Raw genomic sequence first — 25,486 nt, 5'->3', positions numbered from 1 at the left:
ATGAGTGATGTTCATAACACAATTCACACAGTTTTGGCTGTTGGAAGCTGTATTGTTAGGCTGCTGGCTGGGACTCAGGATATCCCTTACTGCTTTCAAAAAAATCTCTTGGGCCCTTAATTTCCAGCTGAACAGTCACCAAAGGTCCATGGAAGAGACCTTGAGCAAAACTTAGACCTAATACAGCAATGCGGATGCTTTTTTTTTTTCTTTTTAAATGCTAGATATGTTTGGACATTTCAGCTTTTATGTCCACTTATGTGGTGCAAATACTTTATTTGAGAGAACTTGCAAATTGTACAAGGGACTATCTAGATTTACAGCCTGATCTCATTTCAGCAAAGTATGGTACTTCTCCTGGGTATATATATTTCTTCATCAAATATTGTCTCTACAAAGATATATTTCTTTTGAGCTCTTCTGGGAAGTAGAGAAGGGCACCGATGTAGTGCTTTTACAAGATTATACCTTCAGAGATGCCATTTTTCAGACTGTTTGGCAAAGCCCAGCAGTATCAATTACAATCACAGAAGCAAGCTCGACAGATAATGATACTTAAGTAAAAATAATCTTTGTTGTGAAGGGATACCACCCTTCCCTCCACCCCCTCTCTGTACTTCAAGATCATTTGAATCTTTTGGTCACTCAAACTCTGCGAGGACCTGTTTCCTGCAAAAATGGCTCCATATTTCTGCATTTGTCCATGTTTCTGCTATGCATTGTTTAAAAAAAAAAAAAAAAGCCTACGTAAACAGGACAAATGAAACACAGCCTACAGTACTCATCTGCCCCACTGACTGTAATAGATTACAGTTGCTGGAAAACTGCACAAGTTGCATTTGCAGCTTTCCTCCAGCTGTCCTCTGGATTCTGACAATGATGCCGTGATGTTGTTTCAGCTCTTTGTTGGACTGTCACCCAAAATTTTGATAGTCCTCTTCTGGCCCTTATTGGGGTTTACCTGAAAATTTTACTTACCAATTGGTCCTTCCTTTGCAGTCTTTGGAAGTGGTCCAGCCTTTAAATGTGACCCTCTTTTCACATGACATTTGAGTGGTTTGATTCTGCTCTGGGCATGTCATGACGTAGTGACTTTAGTCAAACTGCTAGGAAACACAAAATATAAACATGCTGTGTATTTTTTTTATTCTTCGTCAAATTTTCATTTTGGTTTCGGTATGTTTTCTTTTGTTCTTCCTGCTCCTTCAGCTGAACTGTTTCCAGGGAAGCCGTTAATAAGGGAGAGGTTTGTGGTGCTACATGTGATGACCCAGTACACGGGCATCTGCTACTGCCTGGGAAGCCCACCAGCCCTGCGGCTGCCTCCACTGTAGGATGCCCCAGAGGCACTGGGGCCAGGTTTGACAAATGTCTCTGATACCCTCAGGGCATCTCAAAGGCTGCTAGGAGCCTGTGTGTGGGCAAGTGAACTTAGCCTTTGGTCCTGATCTCTCTCATTACCTGCACATGTGAGGAAGAGGGTTGGCAAGATGCAGGATGAATGTAGTTACCTCTGTGTGTTTGTGAATTACCAACCATGATATAAATGGAATTAATACTTGGGAGTGATTATGCTGCTAGCAGATTGTAGAAGAAACAAAATGAGAGGCTCTGGTTTTATTTCTACTGCTTTAGAACTTTCTGCAATATTCACGTGTGTTGGTCACCTTTTGCTGTTGTAAAAGATCAATTAAAAATGAAAGCATTATCATGATTAGCTAGGCAGGTCCATTTCCACTGCACCAGCACGTGTTGTGAATGTCCCCAGGGTATTTTTTGGACAGTAAAATTGTTAATGGTGCTGGTACTTGAAAAGCTATAATTAGCTCCTGAAGTTAACACCCTTTCAGTTCTATTGTTTTGTTTTAAGTGCAGAGATTTGAGAAATCCTTGGTGTATTGTGACCACTATGAATAAATTTTCCCAACTAAAAGGACTGCAGAATTGTTTAAAAGCACTGTTAGTCTGAGAGAGTGCTTCAGAATCTAAATGAAGACTCAAATCTTATGTCTGCAGCTTTTTAAAATTGATGTTCACAATGATAACTATCAGATACTAGTTTTTGAATCCCCTGTAGTGTAACATGGGTATCTAGCTTTTACAGATATGTAAGTTGTATTCTATTTCATGTTGTAATATTTTTCACATTTTTAATCTAGAAATATGTTCTCTTTCAAGTAATAATAATTTTCTTATGGTTCCTGTCCTTTCCTAACATTCTTATCCTCTGGCACAGGTCAGACGACTTATTCACTGTAGTTCATTCTGGCACCATAACTGTATAATGTATAATATTAATAATGAGACCATGAGTTTGGCTGCTGTCACCAAGTGATCACTTTAAAAATCAAGAAGTATTTAAAACCTAATGTATTTCAGGTGGGCTTATTTTACCTGGGATGCTGTAGAGGTGCATTCAGGATTCTCAGAGGTCACGATGGCTTGATTGACAGCCGTGATTCTTTTCTGATCATATGTCTAGGAATCGATTTCTAATTCCTCTTAGAGCTTTATGGGAGAAATGAAGGAATCATGGAAGTCAACGTGACTGATTGCCAGATTTTTAAAATGAGGTATTTAAGTCACCTTTATTAATGCCTGTATATTGCAAGTGCCTGTTATTTCGTAGAAAGTTGCACTAGTGTTTCATTACGCTTTCCTATAACGTAGGTAGTCTTGAGTATCAGTTTGAAAATTACAATCAGTACACAATGTGAAGGAATATTTGTTTGGTTATTGGGGCAAATTGTCTGAGTCATGATGAAGATGGCTGAAAAAACTGTCATCCACAATGCTATTCTGTGCAATTCAGTCTGTAGGGTGAGTGCTTAGAATGGGTAGCAAGAGATTAGAAAGGGATGGAGATGGTCTCAGGACGTCAGTCTATTAGGTAATGATTTTACCTTCATTGCACTGTAGGAATGAAGGAGTAGAGGTGCCCACTTCGTGTTTCTTAGGCGCAAACAAAATGCTAAGGTAAGAGTTACTCAAGTAACTCTTAACCCTGGGAATTTCTTGTGGGAGATGTTCCTTTAAACTCAGCATCTGAAGCATCCCTAACGATACCACAGACAATAATGTCCAAACCGTAGCCTGAGCACAATTTTTGGTCTGAGACCATCTTACAGACAGGTAGAGTACAAATACAGATGAAAGACTGGTCTAGGAAATAAATGATAATTTATTAGCAGAAATATTAGGTTATGTTTTCCTGACTTTTCATTTGCCTGGGTTTTCTCTTACTTAGCCCACGGACTTTTGCTCTCCTTTTGCAGTCCCTTTGATGACAGTCTCTGCAGAAATGGATGGTAAATCCATTGCAAATTGCTGAGTATTTAAACCTCAGAAGTGATACAGCATGCAGTGTGGTGATGGGCAAGTCACTTAAATTCTGTCTGGCTTTTTTTCTGGGACACATCAGGGGTTTTAGTCTTTTTATCCTTCAAAATTTATCTGCAGGTTTTTGTAGGCCTCTCAAAAACCGCAAATCAAAGTAGACTGATTCTAAATACTGCACTTCTCACTGGTAGTCTCTCCTACAGAGAATGAAAATTATATCTGTATTAGCAGTTAAAAGACACGTAGATTCTTCAGACTGTCTGTCAGACATTTAGCTAGTTAAAATACCTCTCACATTAGTTATGTCCTTAAGAGCCAGATATTGCTTAAGAATTCCTTCACAAACCCCCTACTGAAGAAAGCAGCCGACTCTCAACTCTAGATTCAGGGTCAGTACTTTTAATTATCTTACTCTTATCTTCCCTCTATGTTCTTTCTTTGTGCTTCTCTGTGACCTTAAAGAAAAAAATACATTGAAGGGATTTTTTATTTGTTTTTGGTTTTAGAACTGAACCCATTTTCTTCAAGTGTAATCATTCTGCGTTTGGTAGCACTATATAGTTTCAGTAGCTGTTTTGGCTCCCACATTTGGATTAGTCTGAATTTCCCATCAGTTTGGTAGTCTGATTTTCTACAGATGTTTTAGGGTCATCCTCCTTGTATTGTCTGACCCTCAGAGATGACCAGCCAAGTGGGGTTCAGAGTTCAGATCTTTGGGTGATGACCACTTCAGATTTAAAGTTCTCTGTTCCTTAATAACACTCATCAAAGGTTTATTTCTCTTCTTCATAGTGTTGTACAGTGGTGCAATGAGACAGCCTGAGGATAATAATGACTTTTAACTTCAAAGTTGTGCGATAGCAACAACTTGGGAATGAATTTACTTATTCTGGTGGTTGCAACTGATTCTTACTGATATCTCAACATCTTATGGAATTCATATCTGGGAGACGATGTCTTTTAGAGTAGGACAAACCAAATATAGCTAAAGCTGTCAGTGTGACTATTGACCAGGGTCGGCATCTAATCCATTTTATGCTTTGCTTAGACAAAGGAAAAAGTACTTCGCTGCCTAGTCTATAAAATGTTTATACAATATCGAGAACAATTAATCCCATCACTAAAATGCCACTAGTTTTTGAATGAGGTGCAACAACTGTTAGCAGTGCACAGTCAGTAAAGACTTGGGATGTTGCAAAAGAAAATGAAGAATAAAGATGATTTTGTGATTTTCGTGCACTGTCCTAATCATTTAGCAGTTACAAAATATGCCAGTGCAGTAGTTGTTTTCTAATACTCTACTGAGTAAGTGAAATGTATTTACTGGGTGGGTGGAGGAACCAACCAGGTTTTACTCCTGTGAATTTTTATTTCTTTTGAGAAACCTGGAGACGTTACAGCAACAAGACGTTAACTCATGAAATGTCACCTATTCTTTGTGTGGTGTAGACCTGTAGAAATAGCCAAGCATTTTTATTTCTATAAAAATTACTTACACAGTCAGTAGGACACGTACCTGTTATGGAATTAATTTACCAGCAAGACTTGCATCCAGTTAAGAATTAGTACAGGAATTTTATGTCTGCTCTTGGCCCAGTTACGTATCCACCAATAAAGCACTTGATAGTTGTTTTGGGGGGAAAAAAACCCACAAAAGATAGCTGCTCTTACAGCTTCAGAAGCGAACAGAGTTCTCTCTCCACCGTATATGCTGATTAATTCAGAATACCGCATTCGTTCCCTCCTGTGTTTCATCAAATACCCTGCTCTATCAACAGCAAGAGGAAGCCAATGCAGGAGAAATCTGGATTTCACTGAAGGAAGCTTGGCGTAAGCTGCCATGATAGAAATAAATGCATGAGGCTTTTTGTTTGTTTGTTTCTGAGTGGTTCCCTTGCAGGGAATCATTTGGGTGATGTTGTTTCCGTTGGCTCCTGCAACGTCAAGGCCATTGATGATGAAAGTTTTGTACTGTTTTTCCCCATCGCTTGGAAAATTGTCTCTCCCCTCCTCCCCCTTCCGCCCCCCCACTCCCCCCCCGCCCCCCACGACTAAATCCCTGCCAAGCAAGCAGCTGTGAACAAAAAACATTTCTCAGCAAGATGAATCTGAAGTTTTGCATGCTCTGTGAAACAGGATACACAAATACAGCTTTGAGAGGGTAACAGTTGAGGGCTGCAAGTCCAGACTCTCTGGATAAAATGCGGGTGCATGAAAAGGATAAGCCTTTTAATGTGTCTTATTAAGTTAAATGATTCAGGAAAGAATTGAAAAATGCGTGCAAAGGTTATTTTTTCATAGTGACTTTCGGTACCTCAGTCTGAGGTAAGTGGTGCTGCAAGTTTGATGCCCAAGCTTTGCTGCTAAAGTCAGTTAGCAAAAATAGTGAATACAAGTCCTGCAGTTCCATTTGAGACACTGGCAGACCGATGGCGGGAACTGGTCTGTAGAATGACAAATTCAATTGAATATGTTTTAACTTAATTTTGGTAGGCGTTGTTCTTATGAAAGCTTCCCGTCAAATTCCATGCATTTTGTTTCCGCCAGGGATATTTCTAATGGAGGAGTGTGAAATCAGTATGAGAATTCTGTGGGGTTTTTTTCTCCATGAAAATAAATGCAGGATGTGAGTATGCAGAAAATATGGACACCTATAGTAAAGCCACCTAATATTTTCCATGCTTGCAGTGGAAATTTTCAGTTGCTTGCAATTTTGACAAGCTTTAACTGAGATTTTTCCATTACGTGTTTCTACATTTATATTATTATTATTATTACATTTGGAGGGAAGATAATGTGCTTATGACATATAAATAACATTTATATGTAATTTATGACCAGAATAGCTGTGCTTGATCCCCATTCCTCTGCTGTAGCTATAGTGCTTATAATATTTTATTACATTTGGTCTGTAGTATTTCATCTTCATGAAGTACCTTGTCCAAGTGAGACTCGAGTTTATCAAGGCAGTGATTTTTTGTGTCCAATTTATGTAACTTTTTTTAAATGTTCGTAGTTAATATTTTATTTTGTTTGCAGTCAGGTAAGTCAGGGTGGAATACTGCAAAAGGATATGGAAAAGTCTGTTTGTAATTAAAGGAACAGTAATTGGACTTTAGGGACTCTGTGTAAGATACACTAGTCTTTCCCACGGCCACACCCTGAGCATATGATCTTTAACTGAATTCATGGAAACATTCACACTGCTTCCTACAGATCACAGCTGGCACTGTCTATAAAATCTCTGCTTCACAAAGACCAGAGGATTTCATGTGATAATGTGCAATGATAGATTTCATTCTGCTGCAGCGTTACCATACAGTTATGTGAAACAGATGGAATGCATTGTAAAAAGACTGTAAAACGCAACGCAATTATGCAATAATATCAAAATCCTAGTCATGGTCATCCTTGCAGTTCTCATTCAGAGGAGGTGAAATAGTGCAGTGCTTGACCATCAAATACGTGTGTATTACAGACTGCCTGCCAGCCAAATTGTTAGATGACCCACCAACTGTTTTTGCTATTTCAAACGTTTAACATCTTTCCCAGTAGCATAATCCCTGCAATTAGAATTTTTCAATGGCACAGAATCACTTTCCTATTAACAGCATGAAAATGTAAGAGGATGGCAACTGAAATACAAGGCCAGTTAGACCTGGGCCTGTCCAGTTCACCACTCAGTTTTCAGCAGCTGCTGATCTCTGGTATTTCAAAGAAAGAACTACGACTTGGCAAGAGACAATGGACAGACAGACATCAGTGCCTACTGGGGGGATTGAATGTGACGCAAGAAAAGTTCAAGACTCTCGCCTTTGTACTAGTGCCAGTTGTTTTCTGTTCCCCGTGTGCACTTTCAAATCAGAATGAGGAATGTATAGGGCAAAACCATAAGAGAGGTTAGCGTAGTCATTTGGTAGCAGTTTGGTTCCTGTTCAAAGGAACTCACTTTTTGGTAAGCTGGTTAGGTAATTGCTATGAGCCTGTAATTAATTTTTGAATTTACAGCAACTCTAGCAAAAGAAGTGTTTCTTCACTCCTGGATGCTTCAGTCTGTCTCAGAGTTGTGCTTATGTCAATATTACTGTGGGTGTGGTAGGATGTGGACGAAGATGAAGGGAATTCCCATTTAGAAGACTTTGAAACACTGATGGATGATATTTTCCTCATTTTGTCAACACTAATGTTAACTCAGATTGATGCAAAATTATGTTAATGTAAAATACCTTTGGCTGTAGCAATTATCTTGGTACATGTCTTCACCTGAAAGAGTTGTAGGTAGTGGATAGAAAAACCTTTTATCACTCTGCCTACTTAATGGCTACCTCAAGATGGTTTCTCAGCTAGCTGAGGAAAAGGAGACTTACGTATAAAAAGAAAAGCTCTGGTTATAAATGTAAAGACAAAAGCTTTGAAATTGTTGTGTTAATCTTAATCTGTCCTTTGAGTATGTGCATCTATTCTTTTCTGTCATTAGAAGTCATTCACAAGCCTTTGCTCTTCTTCACTGTGCTGAGTATAGGCCCTTGGAAGTCAAGACCTGTGTCTGTGTGAGTCTCAAGAAAAGGTACATCTACTGGTATGCAGCTAGGAATCGTTATTCAACACTATAGGTTTAAAAAAATATAGAGAAGGTTATTTATTTCCATACTGTTGAGATTAACTACTTCTGGTTTTTAACTTTCTTCACAAACTCCTTTATGGCTAGGACACTCTGTGTGAGCCCAGTTTAAAACATTTGGTGCTAAAATGCCATTTTAGGAATATAACACATGAAAAAAATATAGGAAACATGGGAAATATCTGTTCCTAATTAAAAAGCGAAGGAGATAAGCTTCAGACCACTAGAATTTAAAAGGCTGAGTTTGGCTGCTGCTTGTTCTTGGCTTTTGCTACAGGATGGATTAGTAGTTCTGATAATTTAGCACAGTATAACTTGTAATGTCTAATATTCAAAGGGTGAAGTATTCCAGATCTTGGACTTTTGACTTCTGGCATGTGAAATTTTAAATTCAAGAGGAAATGTTCTGAACTATGGTGACTTAGGTTGACCTGGTAAAGGCTTTGAAGTAGCTGGTGGTTTATTTTGTTTTGAATAAGTGTACTAAGATGAATTTTTCTAAAGCTGCCTTAAATTTACCAGAACTTTTTTAGAATAGTAAATGTATCAGAAATATCCCATGAGAGAAAACGTTGATATTTGGCATGAACTTCCATCCGAAAATTCATTCTCAGAGAGAACAAAATTATCGCTGGTGAAAAGAAAACTGCTTTGGGGATATTTTAGTTATTTGTGTGATGTTTAAAAAAGAAAAAAAAAAAAGTAAAAGAAAGAAATACAACCCAAAATCAGAAGACTGTAGTGCCTCTGACATTTCCATGGAGAGTTTGTCTATATTTGGTTCATCAGTTCTGTTCAAGTCATTGACCAGTGGTGAACCCAAAGTTAGGACACCGGTTCTGGTGCATTGGCTGCAGCAGCCCTGTGTTTATGCTGGCATAAGCAGTTCCCTTTCCTGGCCACCTGCTGCCTCCCCATCCTGCTCTGAGCTGCTGGTGTGGCATGGGCCACCTAAAAATGTAGTTATATATATGTATATAAAAATTATAATTATATAATTATAATTAATAATTTCCTAAAAAACCATATTTTAAAACTTTATAAAAAATTAATTATAACTGAACGAGAGCATGTTTGTGTATATTTCTGTGTGAACATTCATATTTCTAAATGTGAATCTAGAAGAAACTGATGTAAAATGCGCTTAACAGCTGAACTGGATTGGGGCCAGTGAGAAAAAGCTTGAGGTAAGCTCTGAAAAAAATAAAAGCCCTGATGCATTTTGGTTAACCCATTCTCCCATTGCCACTGCCTTGTTCTGACCTTGAGAAAAGTCTTTGAACTGTGGAAATATTGTTCTTGTAAAATTAGCATGTGTCAATGAAGAAATAACAAAAAACTTTTAAAACTCGGCCAGCTGAGAAAGTGACTTCATGCTGTAAACATTTTCACAAAGAAACCTTTGGATCTCTTTTGGGTCATTACTTGGTAAACACCATCAAACAGAATCATTTGAATAAAAACACTGACTGAAAGGGGTACACAGAGCAGCAGTTCACTCTCTGCTGCCCTGAAGAAGCAGTGTCTGGGAAAAGAAAACTTCAGCCATATGAGCAAGGGTTTTTATACAGGTCTTAAGTTCTATTTGATGAATTCATTAATTCATACTGCCATTGTTTTAATTCAGAACAGTAATAATTTTTTTTTGGAGGTGGAGAGATCTTCTTTGGAGGAATATACCATGTTTTTCGGATATATCATAGAATCATAGAATAGCTCAAATTGGAAGTGACCAATAAGGATCATCATGTCGAATTCTCTGCTCCTTACAGGGCTACCTAAAACTAAATCATATGACTAACAGCGTTGTCCATATTGTACCAAGATAACTGTACTCCCTTTTGTTTTGCAGGTTGCACTCTTGTTATTAGTAGAAGCAGGTGCATGTTGAGGAAAGCAAGGTGGAAAACATTTTTGTTTTCTCTGAATTCGACATGTGGTTAGGGTCCTCTGTTCCCTCCCTTGGGGTCGTAGCAAAAAAGTCACTTTCTGCTCTCAGTTAAGGGCTGCTCCTATACCCTTCAGTGTTTCCTGAAGGCCTCTCCTAAAATCTTTGATACATTAGCTGGTTTTAATATGCATCTGGACTGCAGCAATAGAATTTGGGCTCAGGCAGGAAGACTCAATAGCTCCAGCGGCATACTTGTGATACTTTGCTATACTGTGCAGTTGAGTTTGAGGTCCCATTAGTAACACATCCCTATGAATTTTGGGGTTTGGCCCGAGAAGTTTTGCTGCATGTGTCTGTGGATGTCTTGCTCTAGTTTCAATTACGGGGGTTTTTATGTTGAACACATGAGGAATACAGATTGGCAAAGGGTAATGAGGCGTTAAAAGATATCTAATAAGAATGTGGGAGCTCTGCGACTTTTTCATAGTATTAATCCATGGAAAAGAGAGAACGTCATGAGCAATGTATTTAAAATAACGTCTTGATTGGAACATCCTTGCCACAGCATAGAAGTTGCTTTGGGGGAAGAGAAAAGGTATAGTTTGGGTTAGGCCTATGGGGTGAAAAGGGTTAAGCTTGTAAAGTAAGCATAACTGCTTACAGAATGATAGTCAAATAGCAGTCACTGAAAAATCTGGAGGCATTAGTAACTATAAAGTGTTGGAAATCACAGTTACATCTCTGAGAATAAGCTGTGTCAGTCTGTTGGTAAAGATTTGCTTTGCCAGAATCTCAGTTGTCTTCATTAAACAACTAGTTTCTCAAGAGGGAAGCATTTTGGGTGTCAGTATCACTGTATAAGACAGTGTAAAAGATACTATAATTTTACAGATGTAAGTAATGGGGGAAATATTATTTGTATTTTGATAAAATATGTAAAGAAGGGTGTTACTGGGGACCTGATTTCTGCAGTAAAGGCTGTTTTACGTTAGCTGCCCGTTCTTGCGTTCACATTTCAAGTCAGAAATAAGAAAGTTATAGTGTTGCGCTAGCAGGCTCTGGTAGAGGTTTCTGTTTAGATTAAAAAAATCAGCACTTTAGACAAAAAATGCTATAACCAAGAAAACACTGTGAAATTATTTTGGAAGCGTGGAGTATTGTATCTCTTCTTCTAAATCATTTTACTTTGCTTTGATATTTTTAACATTCATATGATGCATTTATTTGGCACAGTTAGATATCCTGCCAAATTGTAACTATAATGTTAATTGAGTCCTTACCTGTCTTACACATGCAATTGCAGCATTTGCTACTGCTGCCTTCGTATGTTCTTAAGTCGACAGAAAGTTCATCATATTTGAGAAGAAGGGATAGAGCATTCATAATTTATAGGAAAGGCATTAAAAGCACAGGGGCCAAGAGAAGACCTGTCTGTGTAAAAGCAAGGCGGAAATACTCTGCCTTTTTTTATCAGTGGAAATCCTGTTTTAAAGAGCCAAAATTGGTGTGATGGACAAAGATGCAAAAACATCTTAGCTCTGCAGTCTGCCATGTGGAGAGGAGTAATGTTGCCCAAGAGCAGAAATTGCAGAATATTCCAGGGGTAGGACCTCGCAGAGGTTTCCTCCTCCAAACCCCCGTTCAGAGGATTTTGTTGTGGTGTTTTTTTTTTTGGTTGGTTGGTTGGTTTCGTTTTTAACTGGACCTCCATAGCTCATGGTTCTTCTCAGGATAATTCACAATATCATCCAAACACATGAACTAAAGAGAAGAAAATTGTTACGAAAAAGTGAGGGTTCCCTCCTCCCTGGGCAAAACTAGCACCACCACTCTATGACAGGTTCTTATGATTTTAGATATTATTAAAACCATCCAAGAGTGTCATCAATTACTGCAAGTAATTTCTGTTGGATGCAGGAGACAAAACTTAGTTGAATGGTAGCCAAAAACCATTAATGGGAAAAAGTACACAGAAGTAATGCAATCTGTGTAATCTTATCTACAGATGGTTCTGCAATCTCTACAAGGCCTCTGGCAAGCAACAAGTAATGCAAAAACAATAACAAAAAAATCTGCATGCAATAGAATAAAAGATGTGAAGCATCTTTGTACTAATTTCCTACTTGCAATAAGCCTGGGACCTTGAGATATGCAGAGTGTGTGGCCCAAGGAATAAACAGTGAGTACTTTCTCATACTGAGACGAACCACCACCTAACGCATGATGAAGTTGTTACAAAATAATAGAACAGTAAAATAGAGGTATGCCGCTCTGTTTCTCCTTTATTTATTTTAATCCTCAAGAAGTGAGTAAATGCGATTGTGCCACAGCTGCTCTCTAGGAAAAACTTCTGGAAAGACAGGTAGAAGGAAGAAGGAATGTTTCAATGTGGCATTTTTTTAAATAATGTCTCCACACATGTGAGCAATGTTGTGGGTTGAGAGAATGAGATGTCTAAAGAAACTCAGCTTGTTTGTAAACTTTGGGTTTATTTCCTATAGTACTTTTCACGGTGGTTATATGAATATTGCAAATCTTTTCATAATTACTGATTCACTTGTGGAGGTCTTTGTGCGCCCTCTAAGTCTTTGTTCTGGTTGCAAGACGGGGTCTCAGTTTATCCCTTTGTAAGCCACTGTATTTCTCAGAAGAGTTCTTTGCAGTGTTCTGTCTCTATGACGCTGCTAGCTAGCAGTTGGTGGTACACACAACGATCTGCCATAGTTCTCCTAAGGAGTTCAAAATAGTATTAGGAGCCTTTTTTTTTTTTTTTTTTAGTTTTGTTGTTCTGTTTTTCCTGACGTGCCCCATCTGATTTGAGGAGAGGAGGTAACATTGGGGGTTTGAGAGAATAGCTGCAGAGAGAGGATAGGAATGCCTCCTTATAGCAGTTCCATTAGCATCACAATTGAGCTGTAGCAGTGTTTTAAACAAAGCATAGTAAGTTAAATTTTGTTTGTTAGAAAATCCAGCAACGTAGGGACCTGACATATTTGGGTAATGTACTAGTTCATTCAAGTGTTTATAAATGAAGGGGAATACCTTCGTCAAAAACCACAAGCCCTGTCACTAACTGAATGCAGAAGTCTGTTGGAAGCTGTGAAGAGTTTATGCTTTTGTACGGTAAAAATTGTCTCATGGCGGATCACACTCTTTTGATCTTCTGCCTCGTATGTTTTAGGAGCCTGCAGCTGCTGATGCTGGGGCGGTGAGTAGGGGGTTCTAGCATTGTGAAACTGCGCTACCCACAGTTCATTAGATCTGTTTCATCACTATTATTTTTGAGCCTTCTTAATCCCTTATTATTAGGAGGATGAAGTAGTTACCACACATACAGCCGTGGGCTGTTGTGTGATACCGTCAGAGGAGATCAGTCCCAATCCCAGCAGAAGTGGTTGCCTCAGAAATGAGGGCATTGCACCCGATTAGGAAGATTTCCCAATTGCCCTGCGTTGGTCTCTAAGAGAAGTGCAGAGATTTTGTAGTCCGCTTTCAGGACTAGATGAAGGTGGTGCGTATGAATGTTTGGCTGGTACTCCCCACTTGCAAAACCCTTTTACTTAGAGAAGAATCTGCCCCTCAATGGGCAGAGTATTTCCCACAAAGCTTATGTGAGGGGATATGTAAGTGGATCTGTAGTTCCATGGGTTTTTTCCTGGTTTTTTTGGTTTGTTTTTTTTTTCTCTAACAGTGTACTACAGCAGATGCTTGAAAAAGGTTGGGTGCTTTCCAGCTTGTATGTTGCCTGTATCTTAGGCTGAAACAACCAAACATTGCCTGGGGTTTGAAATGCTTTGAGTCGTATGCCTCTCTCTAAAATAGAATGCATAGATATTTTTGAGAGGTGTCACAACAAAACAAAATCAGGGAGTGCTAGAACAAAAGCAAGAGGGTTTGGGGGTTTTTTTGGTCAAGAATATAGCTATTCTGACTCCCAGATTCGGTCGGAGAGGAAGGATATACATCTATATTTGCACATGTTCAACTTCAGTGTTGCAAGATTATAGCACATTGCAAGATAAGTGATTTACACTGAAAATGTTTGGGGGTTTTGTGTTGGTTTTTTTGTGTTTTTTTTTTTTTTTCTTTTCTTGGGCAAATCAAAGATTACCAATTAGTGAAAAATGTTTGTGCATGTGTATGAATGTATACACCATGACATAAGTAGACTCTTCCTCTTATCACACTCCTACAGAGTTACATTCTGACTTAAAGTCAAACTTAAGGGCAACTACTTAAGGTAGAAGCTGCCTGTGTTTTTTCTTTTGTACTAAACGTGGTCAGATGATTGCAGTTCAAAAAATAATTTTTCTTGCAGACTACTTTTTTTAACCCTTTTGCTAATCATTGAAATGGGAAGTGTCTGGAGCTCAGCAAGGATGACATTTATTCTTGGGAGGATGGGAAAAGACTAAAAGTAGAAACAGCTGATTAGGCAGGATGGCTCTGTAGAGAAAGCAGGAGGAAGAGAAATGTGAACATCTGTTAAAGCTATACCAGTGATTATTTTGGCTAAGTTCAGCTTGCATTTCCTTTTGAATTCCTCCTTCTTCAGTAGATGTCACTGCTATCAGTGACAAACATGATATAGGCCTTTGGAGTATCATTAATTTGGGTAACGAAGAACATAATAAAGAGGAAAAACAGGCAGTTAATTTTTTTTCCCCCAGTTATCCCAGTGCTCGCTCTAACATGCACTAAAAATAAAAATGAGATTTTGAAGATCTGATTTGCTATTGCAGTTCCCCATTCTCTTCCCACTGATGTTCCCTTTTACTGGGAAAATACTGAAGACAGAACTGCTAGTTGTAGTGTTGTGTCCACTGACTTACTGTTTCATTCAGTACCTATCATGTAGATCAATGTCCTGATGGCTTTACTGTCACAAAGCGGATTCGGTCGTTCTGTCTAAGCTTCCACCGTCTTTTCCCTCAAGCTAACATGTAAGACACTTAAATCAATCTCAGTCCAATACCGTTGTCCTCACTTCCCCACAGTAGAATTGTCAAAGATGTTTAATAGTAGAAGAACAACTTGAGAAGCATTATTATTTAAAGAAACTTAAGAATGGGTCTCTTTTATTATTGTAGAATCATAGAATCATAGAAGGTGTTGGGTTGGAAGGGACCTTCAAAGGTCATCTAGTCCAACCCCCCTGCAGTAAGCAGGGGCATCTTCAACTACACCAGGTTGCTCAGAGCCTCATCAAGCCTGGCCTTGAATGTCTCCAGGGATGGGGCCTCCACCACCTCTCTGGGCAACCTGTGCCAGTGTCTCACCACCCTCATTGTAAAGAACTTCTTCCTAATGTTTAGTCTAAACCCACCCTGCTCTAGTTTAAAACCATTGCCCCTCGTCCTATCGCTACATGCCCTTGCAAACAGCCCCTCCCCAGCTTTCCTGTAGGCCCCCTTCAGGTACTGGAAGGCTGCTATAAGGTCTCCCCGGAGCCTTCTCTTCTCCAGGCTGAACAGCCCCAACTCTCTCAGCCTGTCTTCATAGGAGAGGTGCTCCAGCCCTCTGATCATCTTCGTGGCCCTCCTCTGGACCTGCTCTACAGGTCCGTGTCCTTCTTGTGCTGAGGGTTCCATTTATTAATTTCCATTTATAAATTTATTAATTAAATCAATGTATAATTTTATTAATTTATTTATTATTTATTAATTTCTTTTCTTTGTGTATCTAATACCTTCCAGCTCTGAGAAGGAGAGAATTTTCTGAGAATTATATTTGTTTTGCATCTCATCAGAACAGATGATTAATAAAAGCAGCCTGGCTTTCTCAGCAGTGCTGGCTTGCTCCCTCGATCAATAGACTATGTTGCTATCCATTCTTAAGAAAGTTTTTAAGATTCTTGTGAAAGTTCTTTTCCAAACTAACTGGAATTAATGTTGAGTGAATGAATTAATGTAGTAATGAAAGAAATGCTTTGCTGAAGTCCAAATAGGCACCTGAATTACCTTCATCCTGCATTTTGCAATTGAGTCCAAAAGTAGTGATGTTTAGAAAAAAAGATTTTTTTTTCTCTATATATAAATTTTTTATAGTTAGCAGCTGTGAGAAATGAGTGGAAAGCATAAAGCGAATTATAGACTTGACTTAGTCTTTTATCTCCTGGGAAGAATTAATAATTTAGCACTGGATACTGGAAGAGTTGATAGGAAATATCTACAAAACCACTATATATGAGAACATTTGGACCATTAAAGGAACTGAGCTAGGGGATGACTTTTGATATTGTGAAACAGAAATAATCATGGATTGTGAAACAAAGCAGATAAATTCTGCCTTTGTTTATATGATATTGTGTCTTTCAGATAAAGGAAAACAAGCAAGGCTAAGTGAGAGCAATATTTGAATACGCATTTTAAATTTACCATCCAACATTTGTTTTAGCAAAAAAGATTTTTGGAACCATTATTGAGAAAATTATTTTGAAGTCTTGTATACATATATAGAAAAACATACACTGAATTATGGTTGCTGTGTTCTACTTTGCTTGTCCTGTGCACTTCATTTATGGCTTTTAATCCTATGCAGATCTACTTTGGCATACTTGGAGAGAGAAGACTACTCAATTACTTTACAAGTGAGTAGTTAGTTAGAAGGCCAGTAGTTTTTTTCCCTTCGTAGATAAACAGGCACAACTATAAATGACTGAAGACTTGTAGTAGGTTTGAATTAATCTCCCTTGCCCCCAGTTATCATGCAGAATTGAAATCATATTGCCTCTTCGCTAATTTAGATATCTCCATTTATATTTGGTTTTCAGTCAACCTTTAGTTACTATACGTAGATATTTAGATTTTTCTTCTCTTTAGTTAACGGGTAGTGATTTTCACAATTATCTATGCACTGTAGTTTTCATCACACGTGGATTTACCAGAGAAGTATTAGCTCAAAAAAATAATATATTCCATGTATGCTAATTGGTCTTCCTGTTAGTGTGTTAAGAGCCTTCAGAACAGCATATTTGAATTCCAGTGTCTCACTGAATTACCTGTGCAATTTCCAGTAATCAGTGTTAGAGGATTGCATGCCAGTGGTAAAAATAGAGGGAAGATTACTGATACAATTTTAGTCTAGGTTAAACAGGCACAACAGTAACTGATTTTAAAACACATTTCTTGTATTTGCATCAAGCTATACAATAAGTAGTAGTGATAACATATTTGTTTCAGTCAGGTAGCTGGTATCAACTCTAACAGACAGTCAGTATATCCTACAAAATGCAGTTTGTTGTATTACAGTTTTGTTAAGAGGACCCAGGCAGTGCAAAAGCAGAAAAGAATTGGATATATAATGCTTGCTTTTTGTAGAATGACAGGGTTCTTTTTTAAAGATGGGATTTTTGTAAAATTACCTCTGCTGGCTAATACATTGTCAGTGGTTTGTCATCCAACATTGTCTTGTAGGATGTGACTGCTGGATAAGAAAAACTTCCAAGAAAAACTTGTCCAAAGACAAGAGCAAGTGTCATCCAAGGGAGAACGTGGCTTGGGTCGGGAGGCAGGTTTGTGTGTAGGTGCTCAGCTTCCAACGCCCCTCTTGAGTCAGTAGTGGTGGGATCTTTGAGCTAGGTATGCGAGGGAGCTTTGGGGTAGGTCAGTTCTATATCTTAAGTAGCAGTGTATTATTTCTAGTGAATTAACCTCTACAAGGGAGCTTAACTCACTCGGATGTTGTCCCCTTCATTTTGGCTGATAATAGCTTCATTAATGCTAGATACTTACATCTTGAAAGGTAGCTTTGTTGTAATAACTTAATCTAAATGTGGAGAGGCCTTTTACTACCGTGCAAGTAGAAGAGAAGCTCAGTACCAGGCTTAGCTTTGTGGCCCTCTGAGGATACTTCAGGACAGAGTGAATACTGCATGAGAAATTTACACCTTTCCCTTCCTTTTGAGGGAGCTGTGATAGCAGCGTTACGCTTAATAGGTTGTCTAGGTGCTTGATAAATAATTTTGTATATTGTATATTTTAGGTGCATTTTACACTTCAAGAATCAATTCTGAGAATAGTCTGCACTGGAAGACGATGATAGTGGTTTTGGGTGGTTCTGCTTTCTTCAAACTACAGATACAGAAACTAGTTTACAGCTATTTCAGATACAGAAACTGGTTTACAGCTCACAATCAATTCTTGCATTGCCGTTGTCATCCTTGCAAAGTTGTAACTTCAGGATAAAGTGGCTACTTGCTAGATCAGTCCTTCCAGAAACAACAAAATCAAAAATCAGCTGGTATGAAGAGAAGAGGAACTAACTCTGTGTGTTTGTGGAAGTCTAAGTCTGCTTTAGAGTAAACTGAACTGCAGTTTGCTGTGGTTGCCCAAAGGCAGAGATGTAAAGGAGTCAACTCATGTGTCAGGGCTAATTGCTCTGTGTCTGTTAGAGTTGATACCAGCTACCTGACTGAAACAAACCCTACGGAAAATTGGTGTTAGTTGAGGCAAGGAGGCAGCAGTGCAGGAAAAGCCCTGTTGCTGGAATTAACTGCTGGTGAACTGAATGCATTTTTTTCACATGATGTTACACATCTGCATGGATGTCACATTGCGTCACTATGCGTGAATAAAAACTGAGAGGACCTCCATTAATTTGTTTTAATTAAGAAAGAAAATATTAAGTCCTTTATCAGTTTTGGCTTTCATGAATTAATAAATTTCTTCCTACTTTTTTTCCATTGCAGGTTGAGTTCATTGAACTACCATATAAAATTCACTACGCCAGATACAAAAATGACAAAAATCTGGATCACATTTTTGCTGTTCTTCTTATCGATTACTATGGTGAGTCTTATGAATTGTTTAAATCACTTCCTGTTTTAACAAGTATGTACACAATGCCATAAAAATTATTAATATGGAAATGCAGAAACTGCTAATCTTGTGTTCAAAAGTAGTTTCTGCACAGCAGGATCTTTATCTACCTTCTGTTCTCCTTGTAATTCCTGTGGTGAAGGAACAGAAATAGTATTTACCTCTGCTGAACCCAGCATATCCCTTGCTAGCAGAGAACTTTACAGTAACAGTTGACAAGTGACATATGAGCGGTACTATGCATACCCCATGAGGAGTGGAGGATACATCTAACTCGGATTCAGAGGGCGTCCTTAGAACTTTTAATTTCGCCCCTTGTACGACAGTGGTACAGTATTTCAATCTGCAGCTTTGTTTTTCCATGAAGTTTAGTAGCTTCCCCTAAAAACATTTATCTGTTTTTAAAAATGCACTTTAAGGCTTCAGGTTTTGATCAAGATCCACTTTCTTAGGGCTTTTTGAAAATTATTTTTAATATCTATAAAAGTGGATATCACGTCTTTTGAATACCTTTTTGTATTCTGCGGGTTGGCTTTATGGTTCGTCAGACTGTAGAGAAATGAAATAGTTCTAAAGAAGCCAAAAGCTTCAACGCATAACAGTATCTGGGAAGTCTGTTTTCAAAAAGGACCATTTTGGGCCTGATTCAAATGCCTTTTAGACTAATGTAACTTTGATACGTTTTACCGGATTTTGCAAAAGCTGTTTATGTGTTTCTGATTGTCTCGGTGCTTTCTATGCATTTTTCCATTATTATTTACAAATCTTGCAGATTGCCACTCCCATGTACTCATTCAGGAGATATTTATCAAGATTCAGTAGTAAGAAGAATTGCTAAATTAACCAGAAAACACAAAATCATATTGTCAGCAATAAGATTTGAAGAACATTTTCCTTCAGTAAAATAATATTTCAAATATAATATTTAAAAAGATTGAAGTTTAAGAAGTTTGTATTGGAGTCTTTACATGATTTGCTAAAAAAAGTTGTTTTCCTCTTAGTTTTTTGCCACTGCTATACCATCTGAAGGGCATCAGAATATGACGGAGGACTTCACTCAACTGAGTGTGACACGGAATAAAATTATGACAGCACAGTATGAATGCTACCAGAAAATTATGCAAGATCCTATTCATAGTAAAGAAGGTAAAGATTATTTTCTTATCAGGTTTTACAAAAGCAAATGGTCAATAGATATAATTACTGTTGTTCAGGATCCTTCAGTTATATTCATTTCTTGTCTTGGCAGCAGTCATTTTTCAGGCTGTAATTGCACAGTCTTTCAGAAACATCACTTTGGGATTCAGGAAGATAAAGTAATATGTGATACTACCTGCCCGTAGCACCACTTCTTATATAACACAAAGCTTTTAGTTCTGATGAGATAAGAAAAGGCTAATTTAAATAGATATCCAGATTAAAAAATGGTGACTGATTAATTGTACCACTTTATTTCGTTTCATGCTTTTATAATACCTCTGTCTCCCTGATCACATCTGCCTTGAAAAATTGAAAGTATCTTGATACACATAATTTCCCTGCTCTGAGAGTCGTATTAGTGCCATTAACGCCTTTTCTGATAACTTAGAGCTAACCTCAGTAACTCTACCTGTTGCTGTATTCACTGTTTCTGACATCATAACTTCTGGAAACGTTAAATGACTTGTGAGGCAAGAAGAGGTAATTGCATTCTTTTACAATGATTTTTTTTTTTTTTTTCTCTTCTGAAATGATACTTTGGAGGAATTGAATGTCTGGAGGTCAGAAATGGATACAAATATGTCAGGTTAAGCTTTACGTCCAGCCTGGGGCATCACAGCTTCAGAAGGAAAATCTTCAGAGGAGAAGAGGAGCAATTACATGCTGTTTGAAAAATGCAGATTTGAGATGGCGGGGGCAGGGGGCATTACTAAGTCTTAAAAAGAAAGCGGATGGAAGATACTAAAAACACTTTCAAAGCTGTAGAGAGGGTCAGTCATCCTGTCTGCCTTTTGGGAAAGGATTTATTTCTAAAAAAACCAGCTCATTCCTAAGGGAGGATTACTCTAGATGTTAAAATTTGTGCGAGTGCAATGAGGCTTTGAAACAGGCTCCTGAGGGCCACTGTGGGTGCTCTGCCCCTGGAGCACTTAGAGAAGTGTCTGTCCACGATAACCGCCGCAGGCTTAGCTCTGCCCGAGGCAGAGGAGCTGTGGCTGCCTCCCAGCCAGGCTTTCCGATGGGATGCCACTGTGTTTTCAATGAATTAGTAAATATAGGTACGCTTGGTACGCATCCAAAATGTAAATACATTCAGTAAAATGGTCTTTGCAAGGAAAAGGTTCCTTGTTAATGCGTATTATTTGGTCTGAATTGATTTAGTTTGTTTTGTCTGCCGTCCTCTAGATCTGAGGTTTGTAAATTGTACATGCAGATCGTTTCAAGGTGAATGGTGATGGATTTTAAAATGTCTTTGTAGAAATGTACATATAGGGAACTATTTCTATTAAGTGGACTTTTTATTAACTATTGGTAAATCTTATGTTTCTATTTTCTTTTCTCCTTGCTGCAAGCGAGAAACTTACCTTACGCAGTCTTACATCTTACTTTTGAAAGACTATTATGAAAGAAAGGTTGTTATTTTATTACCAAGTCTCTACTTGTTTACAGGTCCTTACTGTAACAGGACATGGGATGGCTGGTTGTGCTGGAGTGATGTTGCTGCTGGAACTGTGTCAGTACAGCGTTGTCCTGACTACTTTCAGGATTTCAACCCATCAGGTAAGTGTGCACAGGCTTCTACATCAACATATTTCATAATAAAATGAAGTTTTGGGTGCTTGATGTCTCCTGTTTGCCCCACTCAAGCCCCTAATGCTCCAGAATGTCAGTAACTCCAAACCCATTATTTGTATTTTCACGGAATCACGGAATCTTCAGAGTTGGAAGGGACCTCTAGAGATCATCTAGTCCAACTCCCCTGCTAGAGCAGGATTGCCTAAAGCACATCCCTCAGGGCTGCATCCAGGCGGGTCTTGAAAATCTCCAGAGAAGGGGACTCCACAACCTCCCTGGGCAGCCTGTTCCAGTGCTCTGTCACCCTCACCGTAAAGAAGTTTTTCCGTGTATTTGAACGGAACTTCCTATGTTCTAGCTTGTGCCCATTGCCCCTTGTCCTGTTGCTGGGAACCATTGAAAAGAGCCTGGCTCCGTCCTCCTTAAACCCACCCTTTAGGTACTTGTAAACATTAATCAGGTCCCCCCTCAACCTTCTCTTCTCCAGGCTAAAGAGTCCCAGCTCTTTTCCCTTTGTCACGTAGAAAATGGCCAAGTTACTTATTGGCTTTTCTGAAATATGTCCTCGAGGCATTCCGCTGATTAGGAAATAGAAATTGAAGTTAGATCACAGGTTTTTTTCCTCTTAGAGATGAGCTTTTCTGTGTGACAGACAAGCTGAAATATGACTTATTCTCTTACCTCAATTTAGTTGACAAGAGTTTCTCCCACAAGTGAATCTTTTCCGGTTTCTGTCGGCTAAATTTTGCATCTGTAAGCATGTGGAAAATGTCACTGACTTCCACTCTTATGTCTTTCTGCTGCATCTGGTATTTCACAGGGTCCTTTCATGCCTCTTTCTATTTTACAGTAGGAATCATTAAATGGTCCCAGAAATTTTCTGGTCTGTTTTTTGAGCAGTTTCTCTGTTGATGTTTTCCTGCCTGTCCAATCCTAATCGACAGCGGTAGGATATCAAACTTCAGTTTAGATCTTGGATGATAAACAAGCCATTTAAATATTATTGTCACTTCATCTGGTCTTTCTCTGCCAGTTAGTTTGGTATATTTTGATACTTAGTGGATTGGAGGAGGGAAATCCATTTGTTTTCTTAAGAAAAACATGTTACCAGTTGCCCTTGCCAAGAAAAAGCAATGGCCTCTGGTTTCTCAGAATTCATGGTAACAAGCAATGTCTCTCTAGTCATATTAATAATGCTGTCATTTATTTCCCAATCCTTCTTCATTAAATACTACACATCAGGAAATCGGGAGGTGCTGACTGTTGTGTTTTGTTTTTATTTTGTTTTTCTTTTTTGTTTTTCATTCTATCTACTTTGACTGTAGAAAAAGTTACGAAGATCTGTGATACAAGTGGGAATTGGTTTAGACACCCAGAAAGCAACAGGACGTGGACAAACTACACCCAGTGTAATATCTATACGCATGAAAAAGTGAAGGTAGGAAAGGAATGAATGCAAGTTACCAATGTCAAGAAACTGATCTGAAAAATTTCACAGGTTTCAAAACTTGAACAGCAGCAGCGCTGATGCAACGTCAACATGCAGGAAGAATGCGTGTTGAATAAAAAGGAGGAATTGTGCAAAACAGACTCAAAAAACTCCAACCCACCTGCTTTGTCTTTTACAGATGGTTTCAACTGCTTGAATAATATGATCATATTTTAGTCTATGGGTGTTTTAAATGTGTACGTACTGGTGCTTGTCTACATCATCCACGGTCATCTACTGCTAAGCAAAGCGCGTGCCTTATAAGAGCAGACCTTTAAGTTTTGCTGTGTAATTTTGAAGTAGGATCCAAGTTCAGCAGAACTGCAGATTTGCACATCTCTGGAAGACGTGCCTAGTGCTTGGGTTTATCCAATTACCTCATAATGACAGATTTTCAGCAGGTACACAACCAAGTTTTACTTGGGATGAATACACCTTCAAGGCAACTTTACGTAGAGGATGTTTTGGGTTTAGTGGTTTTTTCCCCAATGTGAAAAGCAGAGCTAATCTTTTCTTTTTTTACAAAAGTGTAGGCAAACTCTAGTTGAGTGGATTCACCACAGGGTCTTTGGAGGTCAAAGGGAAGTAAATGATGAGAAGTGTTAGGGTTTGATTTCTGCTGTGATCCTTTTCCTGTGTACATTTTGTGTTTGGGCTGCCAAGTGCCATTTTTTTTCGGTTTCTGAGAGATTAAGCTGCTCACATGAATATACCTACACTTTGGGTTTATTTAAGTGAAATTTTGTAAGCATCCAAAATTATCTCAGGCCAGGCAGAAAACTGCTTTGAGAGAGTTGTTTTCTATAAATCAAAGGTTTGCACACACATACCTATGTGGGTATATGTATACATGGTATTTTTATAGACTTGAGTTTATCTTGAAGATGCCCGTCTATTGACAGATTTAGAAAACTAAAATTAAAATTAAAAAAAAAAATCTGGTAAACCTCCAGATGCTCTCTGAGATATGCTATGCTATGTGAGGATATAATGGGCAAAACTGCCTATTTTGCCTCCCCTCCTCCCCGCCCCCAACTGTATGTCCACTAACATCCTTTATGTTTATGAAACATTCAGTGATGGGAAGAAGCAGTAAATTGAAACTGTAAATACCCAAGAACTAGGAATATAAAATGCAGGTCAGGATAGACTGTAGATTAATTTGGACCTCATGGAAAAGAGATCGATAATAGCAGATTTTGTCAAGAATACTGTCATCTAGTAGAGACCCTTACTGCCTGCATCGATGCTCTCAAGAGTGCTTTGGGGTATCTACTTAGAAGCCATATTGAGAAAAGGTGGTAATAAATGATAATAGGGCACTTTTGTATTGCTTTTTCTCAAATTGTGAGACATTGGATACCCTAATAGCAGTTTAATTCTACTAGCAGAGACGCTACAATTCATTGATTCTTGCTAACATTTGGCTGGAAACCGAGAGATTATTCAGACAGGAGCAGATCCATGCAGGTCCTTCTTTAGGAATAATGAGCTAGTTTCTCGCAGGCTATTTTGCCAGCATATTTCAACTCTGTCATGCAGCAGAAGCTATTGCTTAGATGGGATTATAGCTCCAAAGAAAGCCCTACTGCTTGCTACAGTTCTATGTGTTGTTATATTAAAAAACATTATCTTTTCACTTTGCTCAGAAGGCGAGTTAGATAATGCACAATAAAAGTGACTGTTGTCCATTGTTCAGTTCTTATTGTTATTGCCCTCATCAGCAGCCCCTGCGGTACCACTGTTTCGCACCAGTTCTAAATTGTGTGGAAATCTTCTAAATCCTTACCATGGACCTTTGCTTAAATTGGTCACTGACTGAGGTGGTGATAATGGAAAAAGGGCTGTCACAGAAAGGCTGTCATTATCTATACGTAGCCAAGCTTTAGCGTATCAGGGGTAACCCTGAATTTTTATGAAAGCTTATACAAATTTTTATGAAAGTTTCACTTAAACCTATTGCATTTTCTCTTTTTTTTTTTTTTTAAAAGGTACCTATTTTTAAAAATTAATGATAATTTGAAAAATTCTAGCATGTACAAAGAGGCACCCTTGTCTCATCTTACAACCTTCTTAGACCTTTACCTGGAATCTTTTTATATTATTTCAAAAGTCAATATATGTGGCAAGAGGCAGTTAGTCTATCTTAAATTGGAATAATAAGTTTAGAGGATACATACAGTTTGGAGTACGTGAGCATTTGTATGTATGCTTTAATTCTTCTTGTAGAATCCGGATAGTTATGCTTTCTTGTGATGGTATAAGGCTCAACCTGAATATCTTAGTTTCTTTATGTGCAAAATGATAATCTTACTTTTAATGCAACAAGAGAATTTTTGTGAGGCAGATACCATGACTGAAAGCAGGGGTTTGTTACTAGTGGAATTTAATGTGTTTATTAATTCAAAGAATTAATGATAACATGTACATATTCCAACCATTAATTTACTAATTCCTCATTTTTACCTTTTGTATTTACGCAGCTTTTCATAATTCTATAATTTGGCTGTAGGCTTATTTAACAAGCCTGTTTACTTTTTGCTATTTTTGAG

At 38.3% G+C, this 25,486-nt stretch overlaps 1 protein-coding gene across 2 annotated transcripts in view; it reads left to right on the top strand.

The window, feature by feature from the left end:
- The window catches only part of CALCRL (calcitonin receptor like receptor), a 67,143-nt gene that overhangs the window by 17,463 nt on the left and 24,194 nt on the right, over window positions 1-25,486 (top strand). Inside the window, exons 2-6 of one of the 2 annotated variants that reach the window (XM_074595144.1) lie at window positions 16,392-16,440; window positions 18,541-18,640; window positions 19,672-19,816; window positions 21,320-21,430; window positions 22,771-22,883. In XM_074595144.1, coding sequence (XP_074451245.1) covers window positions 18,590-18,640; window positions 19,672-19,816; window positions 21,320-21,430; window positions 22,771-22,883 — 420 coding nt within the window. In that variant the 5' untranslated portion in view covers window positions 16,392-16,440; window positions 18,541-18,589. The remainder of the gene's footprint in view (window positions 1-16,391; window positions 16,441-18,540; window positions 18,641-19,671; window positions 19,817-21,319; window positions 21,431-22,770; window positions 22,884-25,486) is intronic. The other variant, XM_074595143.1, reaches the window with a different exon arrangement.

The sequence above is a fragment of the Larus michahellis genome, chromosome 7, assembly GCF_964199755.1.
Source record: "Larus michahellis chromosome 7, bLarMic1.1, whole genome shotgun sequence".
NCBI lineage: Eukaryota > Metazoa > Chordata > Aves > Charadriiformes > Laridae > Larus > Larus michahellis.
Note: the sequence above shows the minus strand (reverse complement) of the source record. Positions and strands in the feature narration are given on the sequence as shown.